This window comes from Portunus trituberculatus, chromosome 34 (genome assembly GCF_017591435.1).
Source record: "Portunus trituberculatus isolate SZX2019 chromosome 34, ASM1759143v1, whole genome shotgun sequence".
Taxonomy (NCBI): Eukaryota; Metazoa; Arthropoda; class Malacostraca; order Decapoda; family Portunidae; genus Portunus; species Portunus trituberculatus.
This window is the reverse complement of record NC_059288.1, coordinates 11,323,881-11,338,880: the sequence shown is the minus strand read 5'-3', so window position 1 is coordinate 11,338,880 and position 15,000 is coordinate 11,323,881. Positions and strand designations below refer to the sequence as shown.

Here is a 15,000-nt window from a genome sequence, read left to right as displayed (position 1 = left end):
CACACACACACACACACACACACACACACAGACACAGCAGGAGGCTTAACAAGAGAAGGAGATAAGGGTGCGCAGAAATGGAGTTTTCCAAATTGAGTAATAGATCAGAGAAATGCATTACCAGAGGAAGTGGTGTGTGTGTGTGTGTGTGTGTGTGTGTGTGTGTGTGTGTGTGTGTGTGTGTGTGTGTGTGTGTGTGTGTGTGTGTGTGTGTGTGTGCAGATATTATACATACTTCAATCTAAAGGAAAATAAATATAATAACTTCACATTTAAAGAGAGAGAGAGAGAGAGAGAGAGAGAGAGAGAGAGAGAGAGAGAGAGAGAGAGAGAGAGAGAGAGAGAGAGAGAGAGAGAGAGTTAGTGTGTAAGTGAGTGAGTGAATGGGTGAGTGAGTGAATGCGTGTGTGCATGTGAGTGAGTGAGTGAGTGAGTGAGTGTGAGTGTGTGTGTGTGTGTGTGTGTGTGTGTGTGTGTGTGTGTGTGAGTGAGTGTGTTGACGGATGCAGCAAAGGACAGGCAGGCACACACTCACACGTCACGTTGATCACCACATGGTCCTGCAGTGTGTGTAGCGGCAGCTGTGGGTTGCTGACGCGGCAGGTGATGCGGGCCTCGTTGTCACGCCTCTGCACGGCCACACGGACCCTGCTTATGCCGCCCACGCCCGTCACATCCTTCTGCAGGAGAGAGAGGGACCAGTTTGTAGGAGTGGCTGACGGGGGAAGAGCGGCACTGTTAGAGAAATGTGGTGAGGAATTGGAGTTAGCTGTGTATTAAGAAACGTCTCTCTCTCTCTCTCTCTCTCTCTCTCTCGCTGCGACCATTTTTTTTTCAAGCCCACACAGATGATAGTCCTGTTTTTAAGGGCGTTTGTACTGTTATTAACGTAGAGATCGTGTTAATCTCTCAGTAGAACTATAAATATTATCTTAAAAACCCCTGTGTAGCTTCAATAAGAGCCTTTGTAAAGTAATGGAGATGTGAAGATGAAGTGTTTCAGAAAATTGTATTGAGAAACGCTGTGTTCTCTCATCACGACTGTTTTCCAAGGCTTAAAAGATAACACCATTCTTTTTTTCCTGTAAATAATATAAAATCACATTTATCAACCACTAAAACTTCAAAATAACTCACAAACACCAATGTCTCTTTAACTGGAGCCTCTCACTACGACTTTTTTCTAAGCTTGCCAAAATTATTCGACCCTCAAAAGTGTTTTCCCTGTAAATATTATTAAAATCACATTCTTCAGCCGCTTCAAGTTATAACTCATAAAAACCAATGTATCTTTGACCCTTGCCTCTCTCAACACGACTATTTTGCACGACTACAAAGATAAGGCCATTCTCAAGATCGTTTTTCCTGTAAGTAATATAAAAACTACATTCAATAGCCATTATAACTTATACGTGACTCAAAAACCAGTGTATCTTCAACGGGAGTCTTTGGAAAGTGAGAAGGTGGTGTAAGCGTGAGTCTTTGGAAAGTGAAGGTTTGTAGAGTGAGCCTTTGGAAAGTGAAGGTTTTTAGCGTGAGTCTTTGGAAAATGAAGGTGGAGAAGCGTGAGTCTTTGTAAAGTGAAGGTTTGTAGAGTGAGTCTTTGGAAAGTGAAGGTGAAGAAGCGTGAGTCTTTATAAAGTGAAGGTTTGTAGAGTGAGTCTTTGTGAAGAAGCGTGAGTCTTTATAAAGTGAAGGTTTGTAGAGTGAGTCTTTGGAAAGGTTTTAGCGTGAGTCTTTGGAAAGTGAAGGTTTGTAGCGTGAGTCTTTGGAAAGTGAAGGTTTTTAGCGTGAGTCTTTGGAAAGTGAAGGTTTTTAGCGTGAGTCTTTGGAAAGTGAAGGTTTTTAGCGTGAGTCTTTGGAAAGTGAAGGTTTTTAGCGTGAGTCTTTGGAAAGTGAAGGTGGAGAAGCGTGAGTCTTTGTAAAGTGAAGGTTTGTAGAGTGAGTCTTTGGAAAGTGAAGGTTTTTAGCGTGAGTCTTTGGAAAGTGAAGGTTTGTAGAGTGAGTCTTTGGAAAGTGAAGGTTTTTAGCGTGAGTCTTTGGAAAGTGAATGTTTTTAGCGTGAGTCTTTGGAAAGTGAAGGTTTGTAGCGTGAGTCTTTGAAAAGTGAAGGTGGAGAAGCGTGAGTCTTTGGAAAGTGAAGGTTTGTAGAGTGAGTCTTTGGAAAGTGAAGGTGGAAAAGCGTGAGCCTTTGGAGAGTAGTGGAAATGATGAAGCGTAGAAGCGTGCCAGAGTGTGTGGCGTCAGAATACTACAGGCTGGCCACGCAGTCATGTTTTTATGCATGGGTGGAGGAGGAGGCGGAGTGAAGCGGTGGTAGTTGAAGGAGGCGGTGAAGGAGGGAAGGTGGGAGCGTAGGAAGGCTGAAGGAGAAGTTGATTGGAGGGCTGCAGGATGGGTCAACGCCACCACGCCCACACCAACCCTTCTACAGCGGACAAGGAGGATAAGGAGAGGAGCAAAGTGTGGGGAAAAAAGGTTACTTAGAGAGAGAGAGAGAGAGAGAGAGAGAGAGAGAGAGAGAGAGAGAGAGAGAGAGAGAGAGAGAGAGAGAGAGAGAGAAGAGAGATAATCGAATTTTCTAGCAATAAAAAAGAAAGAGAAAACAAGTGACAGAATTAAATATTACAAAAGAAAAACAGAAAATAACAGACAGACCAAGAACACACACACACACACACACACACACACACACACACACACACACACACACACACACAGGACATTTGGCATCAGCACCTATTCTCTTCTTCTCTTACTCTTTTTTTTTTCTCTCTCTCTCCCTTTCCCTTCCTTTCTTCCTCCTTTTCTTCTTCTCTCTTCTCTTTTTATTCCAAAATCGACGCTCTCTACTCTCTATTCTCTTTCTTTTTATGTGTTTTTCTTCCTTTCCTTTCTATTTTTGTTATTCCTACATTCTTACCTTCCTTCTCTCTCTCTCTCTCTCTCTCTCTCTCTCTCTCTCTCTCTCTCTCTCTCTCTCTCTCTCTCTCTATTCCTTTCCTTATCTGACTATCCATTATTTACTTCTTGTCCTTCCGTTCTCTTCCTTCTTCTCCTTCACGCATTCTTTCCTCCTCTTCCTTCTTCCTCCCTCTTCCTCTTCCATTTCCTTCCTCTTACCTTCTTCCTCCTCTCTTCCTTTATTTTACTTCTCTTCCTCCTCTTCCTCTCCTTATCTTCCTTCCAACTCTCTTCCTTTTCCTCCATTTGTAGCTTCTCTCTCTCTCTCTCTCTCTCTCTCTCTCTCTCTCTCTCTCTCTCTCTCTCTCTCTCTCTTATATCAGCCAAAAAGGAGACAGACGTGGTAGAGGCGCCTCTGTCATCTCCTATTTGGTGTTTGAGGAGAGAGAGAGAGGGAGAGGGGGAGAGGGAGAGGGAGAGGGAGAGGGGAGAGAGAGGAGAGTGGAGGGAGGGAGTTGAAGAAATAGAACACGAAAGATTTGGCACCACCGCCTGACGTCACTCTCTCTCTCTCTCTCTCTCTCTCTCTCTCTCTCTCTCTCTCTCTCTCTCTCTCTCTCTCTCTTCCTCTTTCTCCACATCTCTCTCTCTCTCTCTCTCTCTCTCTCTCTCTCTCTCTCTCTCTCTCTCTCTCTCTCTCTCTCTCTCTCTCTCTCTCTCTCTCTCTCTCTCTCTCTCTCTCTCTCTCTCTCTCTCTCTCTCTCTCTCTCTCTCTCTCTCTCAAATTCATCTCTTTCCTCTCTCTCTTTCCCTCTCTCTCTCTCTCTCTCTCTCTCTCTCTCTCTCTCTCTCTCTCTCTCTCTCTCTCTCTCTCTCTCTCTCTCTACCCTTATTCCCCTATCAATCCTTTTATCCTTCTACTCTTTTCCCCCCAGTCACAAAATCCTTTATTCTACTCTCTCTCTCTCTCTCTCTCTCTCTCTCTCTCTCTCTCTCTCTCTCTGGCATGACAATAGGTTTCTCAATAGTCAATACCAATGTAGAGGTTCAAAACACTTCTGGATCTCTAAGCTGTCGTTATCAGGCAAGGCTGGACAAGGGAGAGAGAGAGAGAGAGAGAGAGAGAGAGAGAGAGAGAGAGAGAGAGAGAGAGAGAGAGAGAGAGAGAGAGAGAGAGAGAGAGAGAGAGAGAGAGAGAGAGAGAATAAACGGAGAATTACCTACCAAACCAGAAATACATGACAGGTAGGGACCAAGAGAGAGAGAGAGAGAGAGAGAGAGAGAGAGAGAGAGAGAGAGAGAGAGAGAGAGAGAGAGAGAGAGAGAGAGAGAGAGAGACGTTCCAGTGCTCAACAACAAATCTGACAGGCTGGGAAGCAGACCCGGCTCTAAATACGGGTTGGACAAAGGACAATTGAAAAATAAATAAAGAGACACGCTATCGGATGAACGGGAACGGAAAAGAGAGAGAGAGAGAGAGAAAAAAAAAGAAGAAAAAGAGAAATAAAAAGAGCATCGACGAAAGAGAGTCAGGAATGAAATACGGATAAAATGGACAATAAGAGAAAATAATAAAGGAAAAGATTGAGTTTTATAATAGATGGATTTGAAGACTAAAGTTATGAGGAATCAAATAGGGAATTGAATACAGAGAAAATGGACAGTAAAGTTAGAAAAAGTTACGCGATTACAGGTAGGTAGGGGATTAGATAGGGAAATATAGACAATAACAGGAAGAGGAAATAAGGAAATAGGATATCAAATAGGGAGAATATAGACAATAAAAAAACGATTAAAGCTATAAGAGTAAAAGTATATAGAATCAAATAGGGAGTTAAATAGGGAGAATATGACAGTAAGGTTAGGTTAGGTTATAGGAGTAAAATTATTATGACTCAAATAGGGAGAAATGGACAAAGGGACAGTAGATTTATAAGAGTAAAAGTGTACGGAATTAAATAGGGCGATCAAATAGGGAGATATGGACAAAGGGAGAGTTAAGTTGCATGACTAAATTTATAAGGAATCAAATAGGAAATCCAATACAAAGAAATGAAAGGAAGAACAACGTCATAAGAGCAAAGATATAAAGAATGAAATAGGGAGAAATGGACAAAGGGAGGGTAAAGTTGCAAAAGTAAAGTTATAATCAGTCAAATAGGGAATCAAATACAAAGAAATGAACAATAAAGGAAATATTGAAGTAAAAAAAATGATTGAGGAAAAAGTTATGAGTAAAAGTAAGTTAGAGAAATAAGTTAGAGAAATACAATGAAAAATAAGAAAGTAGAGAATACAAATAAAATCAATTGTAACTTTGTAATTGTAAACGAAAATAAAGAAAAAAAATGGCTGAAAAAAACTATGGAAAGATTCAATTATAGTTTTAAAATGAATAAAAAATAAGAAAATAAAAAGAAAATGCATTCAAATCCCAACTAATTAAACTAAAACAACAACAAACAACAACAACAACAAAAACAACAACAAAACAAAGAACACACGAACCAACACACTAACACACGAACCAGACGAACGAACGAACACACACAACACTTCACTATATAAGGATTACACAAGCTGGAAATATTATTAGTGTTATTACCGCTAGTGGGGAAAAAATAACAGCCGCTAAATCCAGGTTACATAAATGAAAATTGAGCCTAAACACAAGCCAGAAATTAAAAGGGAAGAGAGAGAGAGAGAGAGAGAGAGAGAGAGAGAGAGAGAGAGAGAGAGAGAGAGAGAGAGAGAGAGAGAGAGAGAGAGTAGGAATAAGGGAGGAAAAATGCATTATAAAGAGGGGAAATGAGGGGAAAAGTGAAATAAGGTAGATCATATGAAAGGCAAGATAGAAAAAATAGATTATATGAAAAGGTAAGCTGAATGTATATTGGAAAAAGAACACGTATGGATGGAAAAATAAAAAAAAACGGAAAATATTGAGATAAAAGCAGAGTAAAAAATAGGAAATATAAAAAAAAAAATCGTACGAAAAAAAATGACTGAAAATTTATTAAGAGAAAAGAACACGAATAAAAGAAATACAAAAACACCTTGGATATTAAATTAAGACGTAATGGAGCAAAAATTGAGGAAAATACGTGAGAAAAATAGAAAAAAAAAATGGAAAAAAAACGCTTTACAGATTCATAGACAATTTAACACACCCAATTAACTATGAAATTAATACACAGCTAGAGAGAGAGAGAGAGAGAGAGAGAGAGAGAGAGAGAGAGAGAGAGAGAGAGAGAGAGAGAGAGAGAGAGACTGGATGAGAGAAGAGATGGATAAATAGGAAAATATAGGGAGAGGAGAGAAGAGAAAGTGGAAGGATGGGAGGAGAAGAGAAAATAAAGAAGAAAAGAGAAACAAGATTGAATGAAGAACAGAAATAATGGAAAAAGAAAATAAAGAGACAAGAGAAAGAAGGAGAAGAATGAAAGGAAGACAAACTGAGATGAAAATGCGAAACAAAAACGAATAGAAAAGAGAAAGTTAAGGAAATAAACACCAATACCAAAAGAGAGAGAGAGAGAGAGAGAGAGAGAGAGAGAGAGAGAGAGAGAGAGAGAGAGAGAGAGAGAGAGAGAGAGAGAGAGAGAGAGAGAGAGAGAGAATAATAAAAAAAGATGATCCGCGGAGTAGCCAGGTAATTAGGTCTTAATTAACCAGCTCATTAACGCGCCTCAGCCCTTAACGACCTTGAGCACAAATTATTAACGAAGGGTGATATAAACGAGCCGACATGGAACATTACACTTCTCCCTCATTTTTATCCTCTCCTCTCCCTCCTTCCCTCCCTCGCATTAATAATATACATAAAAAAAGAATTGAATCGTTTATAAATGATTCCAATAGTGTCATTTGTAACCCTAATGACTGCCTGCCTCTACCTGCCTGGTGGGGTGAGGGAGCTATGGGGGGTGTGGGTGGAATGGGTTTGGGGGTACAGGTGTAGGAAAAATAACAGTGATTTACATAGAATGAGAGAAACTGTGATCTAAATCCATTTAACTATTGAAATCCGCGTAGCTTTCATTGCATTCAAATCCTCTTCAGCTAATTATTCACATTAATGCCAAGATGAAAACTTGTATAAAGCAGATAAACGTGCGAAGTGATGCAGTTAATTAACACATTTACTAACTCATTCTTGCCACTGTGTGCGTCTCCGTCTCTTTAAGCTGTCCCAGAATGACTCACTTCAGGGATCCATAATTGTCCCCACACGTCCTTTCCCTACCACCATTACTACCACTTTATATTGAACTGCCAAACAAGATAACTTCCTTCAACTTTCAAGTCTCACCTCAACCACTGGAAATTAAAAGTATAATACTGATTTAATTTTCATTCTCTAAAGATTCCCTTGAAAATTAGAAGTTTGAAGTTCAATTAGCTAATTATTTTTTTTTTTTTTTTGTGCACACCTTTTAAAACTTTGTGTAATGAATGTTAAAAGTAAAAAGCAAGAGTGACACGAGACACTTTCACCTTACCTTAAACTCCTTAACGCATTCAAAGCTAAGAGTTTAATTCACTGAGACAATAAGCGGTATTCGTATTCTTTTTAAATATTTTCCACAGAATCTCTTGTTACAAAGAAGTTAAAAGTGTAAAAAATAAAATCAATATTACCTATTTCTACCTCTTTCCAAGTTGCATAAAGTATCCAAAAATTAAAGATTTATTGGGAAAAAGTTGAAGTGAGGTATTGTTACAACTTTTCCTGTCCCCATGACTAAAGATGAATCTCACCTAACTAAAGACAAGTTTTACAGCAGCGTCAGTCACTCCCCCCTCACAGCAATTGATAAAGGCAACTTTCTGTATATTTCTCTCTGGATCAGAAGTAAATGTACAGACGAGACTTAGTTAGCAGTACAGGTGACGAGGGAGCAAGTTTTAATTGGAGCATCCCTTACCTGTTTCACTTCTCACTTTGATTAATAAAGGGAAAACTCTCCACGTGACACTTCCTGAGAGATCGAGGAGTAAGTTTTAAGGGATGACCTGCCCCTAGTGATTGTCTGTACCTTCCTGTCGGGGTGGTTACTCTCACACGTTGATAAGTAAAGGTGAAATGGTCTAACTCTGCTCACTTTTTAACCCATTCAGTATCATGACGAGTTTTCATATTCATTCTGCTTACTATTTGGTGGTTTTATACAGCCTCAGAAACTTATGTCAAGGATTAAAATAGTGGAGACTGTGACCATTAATCTTCTGACCTCCATAAATCCTTCCTCATCCCGAGCAAATGGTCTAATTATACACAAATCTCAAGGTAGAAATATATCCCAGTATTTGAAGGGTTAAGGAAGACAGGTAACAAATGTAAAAAAAAAAATAATAATTAGAAGCTCTTATTGAAGAATTGATAACCTGTCATCTTTATACATAATTAGTTAAGTCAGCAGTCAATAATTCCCCTTTAAAAATAAGTGATATAAGGTTCTATTGAAACATCTCCAGTAAAAAGAGTAAACAAATAAGAAGCTTTAACTGAAACATTCACAACTCGTCACATTCACACCTCAAGCTAGCATTCTCCTCATCACTTACAACAACACAAAGGCAAACCACAACACTGTCTACATCACCATTTAAACCAACATAAAAGCAAGTCACCACTGGAACACCCTGAAATAAAGATAACTTAAAGAACAAAGGCAACTCCTAACTTGTCACATTCCAGCGTTAATTAGTACAGGTAACACAGAAGCTAACCCTTTCAGAGCAAGACAGGTGAGCCGGTAAGACAGCACCGGAAGGAAGACAGACCCTTAAGTAAAGACGAGGCAGGAGTAAGGGGGAGGTTTAATTGGAGCATCCCTTACCTGTCACTTTTTGTCACCTGTGCACGGGACTAATCAAGGCGCGGGGCTCGACTCTCCCATTACGCGAACAAAACCGTGAGACTCCATTCAACTCGCGCGATTGCAAACACGATATTTGAGCTTTGGCGAGAAGTTCAAACTGTAACTGCTATGTACACCTTTCTCTCTCTCTCTCTCTCTCTCTCTCTCTCTCTCTCTCTCTCTCTCTCTCTCTCTCTCAATCCCTGTCTCCATTTACGTTTACATCTATCTCTCTACCACACACACACACACACACACACACACACACACACACACACACACACGTCTAACAGCCTCCCTCGTCTGGCCAACAAAGGTCTTTCCATCGCTAACAACACAACTACCTCGTTTGTTTGTCATGTTTCAATCCTTCCTTGAGTGCCACAATACATTACAAGGCAGACAGACAGACAGACAGACAGACAGACAGACAGACAGAGAGAGAGAGAGAGAGAGAGAGAGAGAGAGAGAGAGAGAGAGAGAGAGAGAGAGAGAGAGAGAGAGAGAGAATTACCGTTTATTCCTAACCGACCAATTGGAAAGCATAAATTGGTTGTTACGGGAATGGACGTTTGTGATTGGCCCTCTGTGTGTGTGTGTGTGTGTGTGTGTGTGTGTGTGTGTGTGTGTGTGTGTGTGTGTGTGTGTGTGTGTGTGTGTGTGTGTGTGTGTGTGTGTGTGTGTGTGCTATTGTGGTTTGCTGAGGCCAGCTTTGCTTGCTTTGTTGTTGTTGTTGTTGTTGTCAAAGATTTTATTCAGTTTGTTTTTATTATGCAGTTAAAGTCTCTCTCTCTCTCTCTCTCTCTCTCTCTCTCTCTGTGTGTGTGTGTGTGTGTGTGTGTGTGTGTGTGTGTGTGTGTGTGTGTGTGTGTGTGTGTGTGTGTGTGTGTGTGTGTATCGTCTTTTTTTTCATGTTGTATGTATGTATGTATGTATGTATGTATGTATGTATGAATGAATGAATGTATGTATGTATGTATGTATGTAAATATGAACTCGTCTCCCTTCTGTGTATATATTTGGAAGTGTTCAAGGATAGCTCTCTGTCTGTCTGTCTGTCTGTCTGTCTCTCTCTCTCTCTCTCTCTCTCTCTCTCTCTCTCTCTCTCTCTCTGGCAGTAAAGCAATCACCCTGCGTCCCTTAAATATTAAAAGTTTCCCTCTGTTTTGGAAAGGCATTCATCGACCATTCCTTCATTTATTCATTCCCACTACCTTCCTTTCCTTCTTTCATTCACTCTCCCTTTGTTTCCTTCCTTCTTTCCTTTATTCACCTATTGCTACCTTTCTTTCTTTCCTTCCTTCCTTCTTTCATTCGCTTCCTTCCTTCATTTTTTTACTCTTCTATCATTTCCTTCTCTTCATTCTCTCATTTCTTCTTTTATTCACTCACTTCCTTGTTCCTTTTTCCTTCCTTCCTTTTTTCATTAAATCTAATTATTCTTCCCTTTCTCATTCCTTCCTTCATTTTCCCCTTTCTTCTTTCACTTCCTCCTTCATCCATTTATCTATTCATTCATTTATTCCTACATTCATTCCTTCCTTCCTTCCTTCCTTCCTTCCTTCCTTTCTTCACACATTCAAGGGATGGAAATAAGGAAGAAGAAGAAGAGGGTGGAGAAGATTAGGACAAGTGAATAACAAATGTATAACTCTCTCTCTCTCTCTCTCTCTCTCTCTCTCTCTCTCTCTCTCTCTCTCTCTCTCTCTCTCTCTCTCTCTTCAATCTGTACCATCCCTGTCTGATTGAATAACTAATGAATGAGATGCTTATTCATGTCAACCCTTACTGAGAGAGGATTGGCACGGTTTAATTATGAGGATTAATGAAAGTGAGCGAGTTAGAGAGAGAGAGAGAGAGAGAGAGAGAGAGAGAGAGAGAGAGAGAGAGAGAGAGAGAGAGAGAGAGAGAGAGAGAGAGTTGATATGACAAATGACAAATAAGACAGACAGATACACACACACACACACACACACACACACACACACACACACACACACACACACACACACACACACACACACACACACACACACACGGACAGACAGAGATACGAAGTGACAGCACAAGGCCAGATAAAGAAGGAGACGTGGAAAAAGTGTAATAAATAAATGAATAAGAAGAAAAATGAGAATAAATAATGACAATATGTTATGAAATAAGGAAATAAAAACTGTTTACGACTACTACTACTACTACTACTACTACTACTACTACTACTACTACTGAAAATATGACAATGCTGAAGAAAAGAAGAGGAGGAAGAAGAGAATAAGGAGATAAAAGAAGGAGAAGTGGAGGAAAACAAAAGGTAAAGAAATAAACAAAGAAGACGAAGAAACAAAGGAAAAAAAAGAATAAAATCAGTGACAAAAGAAACGAAAAAATAACAAAAGAAAAAGAACAAGAGAAGAGAGAAGAGGAGGAAGGAATAAAGGAAGAGAGGAAGAGACAAGCAATAATAAAGACAAGGAGGAGGAGAAGAGAGGAAGAGAGGAGAGGAAAACAGATCGATAGAGGAGAGATGAAACGAGTCAAATGGAGGGAGGGGAGGAGGGAGAGGAGGAGGGAGAGGAAGAAGGAGGGGGGAGAGGAAGGGAAGAAGTCTGGCGCCACCTTGGAAGGAAGGAAAGGGAGAGGAAGACAGGGAAGAAGAGGAAGGAGGAGGTGGAGGAGGAGGGGCAGCAGCAGCAGGAGGAGGAGGAGGAGGAGGAGGAGGAGGAGGAGGAGGAGGAGGAGGAGGAGGAGGAGAAGGAGGAGGAGGAGGAAGAGGAGGAAGAGGAGGAGGAGCAGCAACAGCAGCAGCAGCAGCAGGAGGAGGAGGAGGAGGAGGAAGAGGAGGAGGAAGGGAAAGTTGTCTAAGGAGAGAGTGGAAAAGAAAACTTGTCTTAAATAATCTGGAAAAGAAAATATTGAGAGAGAGAGAGAGAGAGAGAGAGAGAGAGAGAGAGAGAGAGAGAGAGAGAGAGAGAGAGAGAGAGAGAGAGAGAGAGAGAGAGAGAGAGAGAATACAGGTGATATACTAAGCAAAATGTGAAATATATATATAAAGGTCTACACACACACACACACACACACACACACACACAGAGAGAGAGAGAGAGAGAGAGAGAGAGAGAGAGAGAGAGAGAGAGAGAGAGAGAGAGAGTCGGTGAGTGAGTGAAACATTTTGCATCTGAACGCTATACATTGGAACGAGATGAAGTGATGGAATATGTCTCTGTATAATGGAGTGGGCATATCAACCCCTCTCTCTCTCTCTCTCTCTCTCTCTCTCTCTCTCTCTCTCTCATAATAATTAACGTTAGTGCTTTAGTGCTAATATTTTTACCTTTTATGCTCACAAGGTTGTCATTTTCAGTTTTCATTATTTTTCGATTAATTTGGTTTTGAAACGCAATATTCTGTACTTATATATTTATGTTTTCTTTTATTTATACCATCTATCTCTATCATTTCGTCTCCTGTTAGAGTATCTTCGGATATTTATGTCTGTTTGTTCGTGTGTCTAACTAGATTGTTGTTTCCCGTGTGCTGGATGTGTGTGTTATTGTTGTTGTTATTGTTGTTGTTATTTGTATTTTTCTAGTTATCTCTTCTCTCTCTCTCTCTCTCTCTCTCTCTCTCTCTCTCTCTCTCTCTCTCTCTCTGTTGTTGTGTTCGTCTGTGTATCTAGAATCATTTTTTTTTTATCTAATTTATGCTTTTTATCATTATTTCTTTCCTTTTTTTATATTCGTGTGTTATGGATTTTTCTTTCTCTTTATTTCTTATTTTAATTTTCTTTATTATGTTTTGTGTTGTAGGAATAAACCTCAGTTGATGTAGTTTTGTCTTTTCATCACCAGTTTACGAGTGAAAGTATGTATTCATTATCAAAAGCAGTGTCTTTCTTTCTATTCCTGTCAGTTAGTCAATGAAGTAGTCGTTTTGTCTATCTATCTATCAATATGTCTGTGTGTCTACATGTTCTTCTATTACTACTATTAGTGACAATCATTCAGTCAATCAAGTAGTTTTATCTATCATCAATAATTCTGTTTGTTTACATGTTGTATTAATTCCATTCGTTTCAGTCAATCAGTCAAGTAGTCGTTTGTTTACCTCACTAACCAACCCTTTAGTTTACCTTTAAATCAATAATATTCGTGTCAGTCAATCAATCAGTCAAGTAGTCAGTTTGTTTACCTCACTAACCAACCCTTCAGTTTACCTACATATCAATACTATTTGTCTCAATCAGTCAGTCAAGTAGTTGGTTTGTTTCTCTCTCTCCTAATCTTTCAGTTTATCTCACCATCCTTCAGTCAATACATCTATAAACCAATACGTCTGTCATCATACTTACACCCAAACCAATCCATCAATTCTCCATCCACACATCCACCTATCCTCTGAGTGCTCTTCCAATCCAGCCATGAGTTCTCCACATCCACTCATCCATCACTCCAGACACTCATCCTTCAATTGTTCACGATACTCTTCACCTTTCGTATGGGACAGACACTCAAATGGCCTTATTTCTCCTTATTTTTCTTTCCCTTGCTTAATGTTCCTCTTATTTTAAAAAGAAGAAAAAAAGCATCAACCACCCATCAATCCATCTGCTTCCTGTGTCTGTATTTCCACCTTACTATGACTTGGCTTCATTTCATCCATTCAGTACCGTGACGCGTTTCCATATTAATTCTACTTACTATTTGGTGATTTTACACACCTTCAGAAACTTATATGGGGGAGTAAAATAGTGAAGACTGAAGCCATTAATCTTCTAACCTCCACAGATCCTTCCTAATGTCAATAAAATGGTCTAATCTTACACAAATCTCAAGGCAAAAATGTATCCCATTACTGAAGGGGTTAAGAGGGACGTTTCAAGACATTTATCCCGTTCTTTTGGCTAACTCTCTTAAACCTGCAAAGGGACTGGCATGTAAGTGGTCATTTCTTCATTTTTTTGCTGCCCTTGACCAGCTTTCCTCTCTTACACAGAAAAAATCATCATCTCACCAATTTATCCTACTTATCCATCCACCCATCTACCCTTTCATCCACTCATGCACTGATCCACTTACCCTTTGTGTGTTCTGCGTCTGTATGAGCGAGGCGCCCTTGTACCAGGAGATGACTGGCTGTGGCCGTGAGCCCTTAGCTGTGCAGGATAGGTCAAGGAGGTCACCAGCGCGCACTGAGCCCCCAACGGCAGCTCCTGTTATCTCCACTGTCAAGGGGCGTACTGCAGGGGAGGAGGGAGAAAGGGGTTTAGATTCCAGTGTCAAGAGGTTTCGATTCTACTGTTGAGGATTCGAGTAGATGCAAGGGTGTTAGAGTGATGGAAAGGGTGTTTGAGTGAGGTAAAGCGTGTTAGAACAAGGAAAAAGGGTCTAGTTGATATATGAAGGGTGTTATATTCTATTAAGGAAGATTTCAGCAGATGCAGGAGTGTTAAAATGAGGAAAAATGGTGTAAAAGCAAGAAAGATAGAGTTAGAGCAAGGAAAATAGTGTTAAAATGGAAATAGAGGTTTGAAATCTGTGCTAAAAAGTTTCAAAAAAGGTTACAAAGGGATTAGAATAAGGAAGGGAGAAAAGAAGAGAAGGTAGAACAAAATAATGTATATAGGGAAGAAAATAAAGAAGGAAGAAAAAGAGGGAAAGAAAAATAGGAAAAAAAAACAGAATATGGAGAGGAGGGAAGGTGAATAACATAGAGTACAGGAAAGCAGGTGAGAACAACAGGTATTAAAGTCTAATTAGCAAGGTTAATTAGTTATAAATATTCACACCAACATCGTCATCACCAACACGAAAATTAATGCTCATCACACCACCACCACCACCACCACCACCACCACCACCACCACCACCACCACCACCACAACAACAACAACAACAACACCATCACCTTTATCACCACCACTACCATACTATTTATAACACAAGCACTTATGTTTCACCACACCACCACCACACCACTACTACCACTACCACACCAACACCATTATTACCAACACAAATTTATAGCTCACACCACCATCACCACCACCACCATCATTACCACTATTACCAAAACAAACACCCATTACTCACCCGTCACCACAACACCACAAGAAAAGCTCTTCACCACACTACACCACCCCATATGCTACCACACCACAACACCACAATGAAGCCCTTCACTACGCCATACCACCACAAACACTATCACACCACAACACCACAAGAAAAGTCCT

At 40.1% G+C, this 15,000-nt stretch overlaps 1 protein-coding gene across 2 annotated transcripts in view; it reads right to left on the bottom strand.

Annotated features, from left to right (window-relative positions):
* Positions 1-15,000, bottom strand: part of LOC123512738 — a 167,868-nt gene that overhangs the window by 56,065 nt on the left and 96,803 nt on the right. For both annotated transcript variants that reach the window (XM_045269306.1, XM_045269307.1), the window contains exons 6-7: positions 13,844-14,004; positions 536-680 (exon numbers count right to left, since the gene is read on the bottom strand). In XM_045269306.1, the coding sequence (XP_045125241.1) occupies positions 536-680; positions 13,844-14,004 (306 nt within the window). The remainder of the gene's footprint in view (positions 1-535; positions 681-13,843; positions 14,005-15,000) is intronic.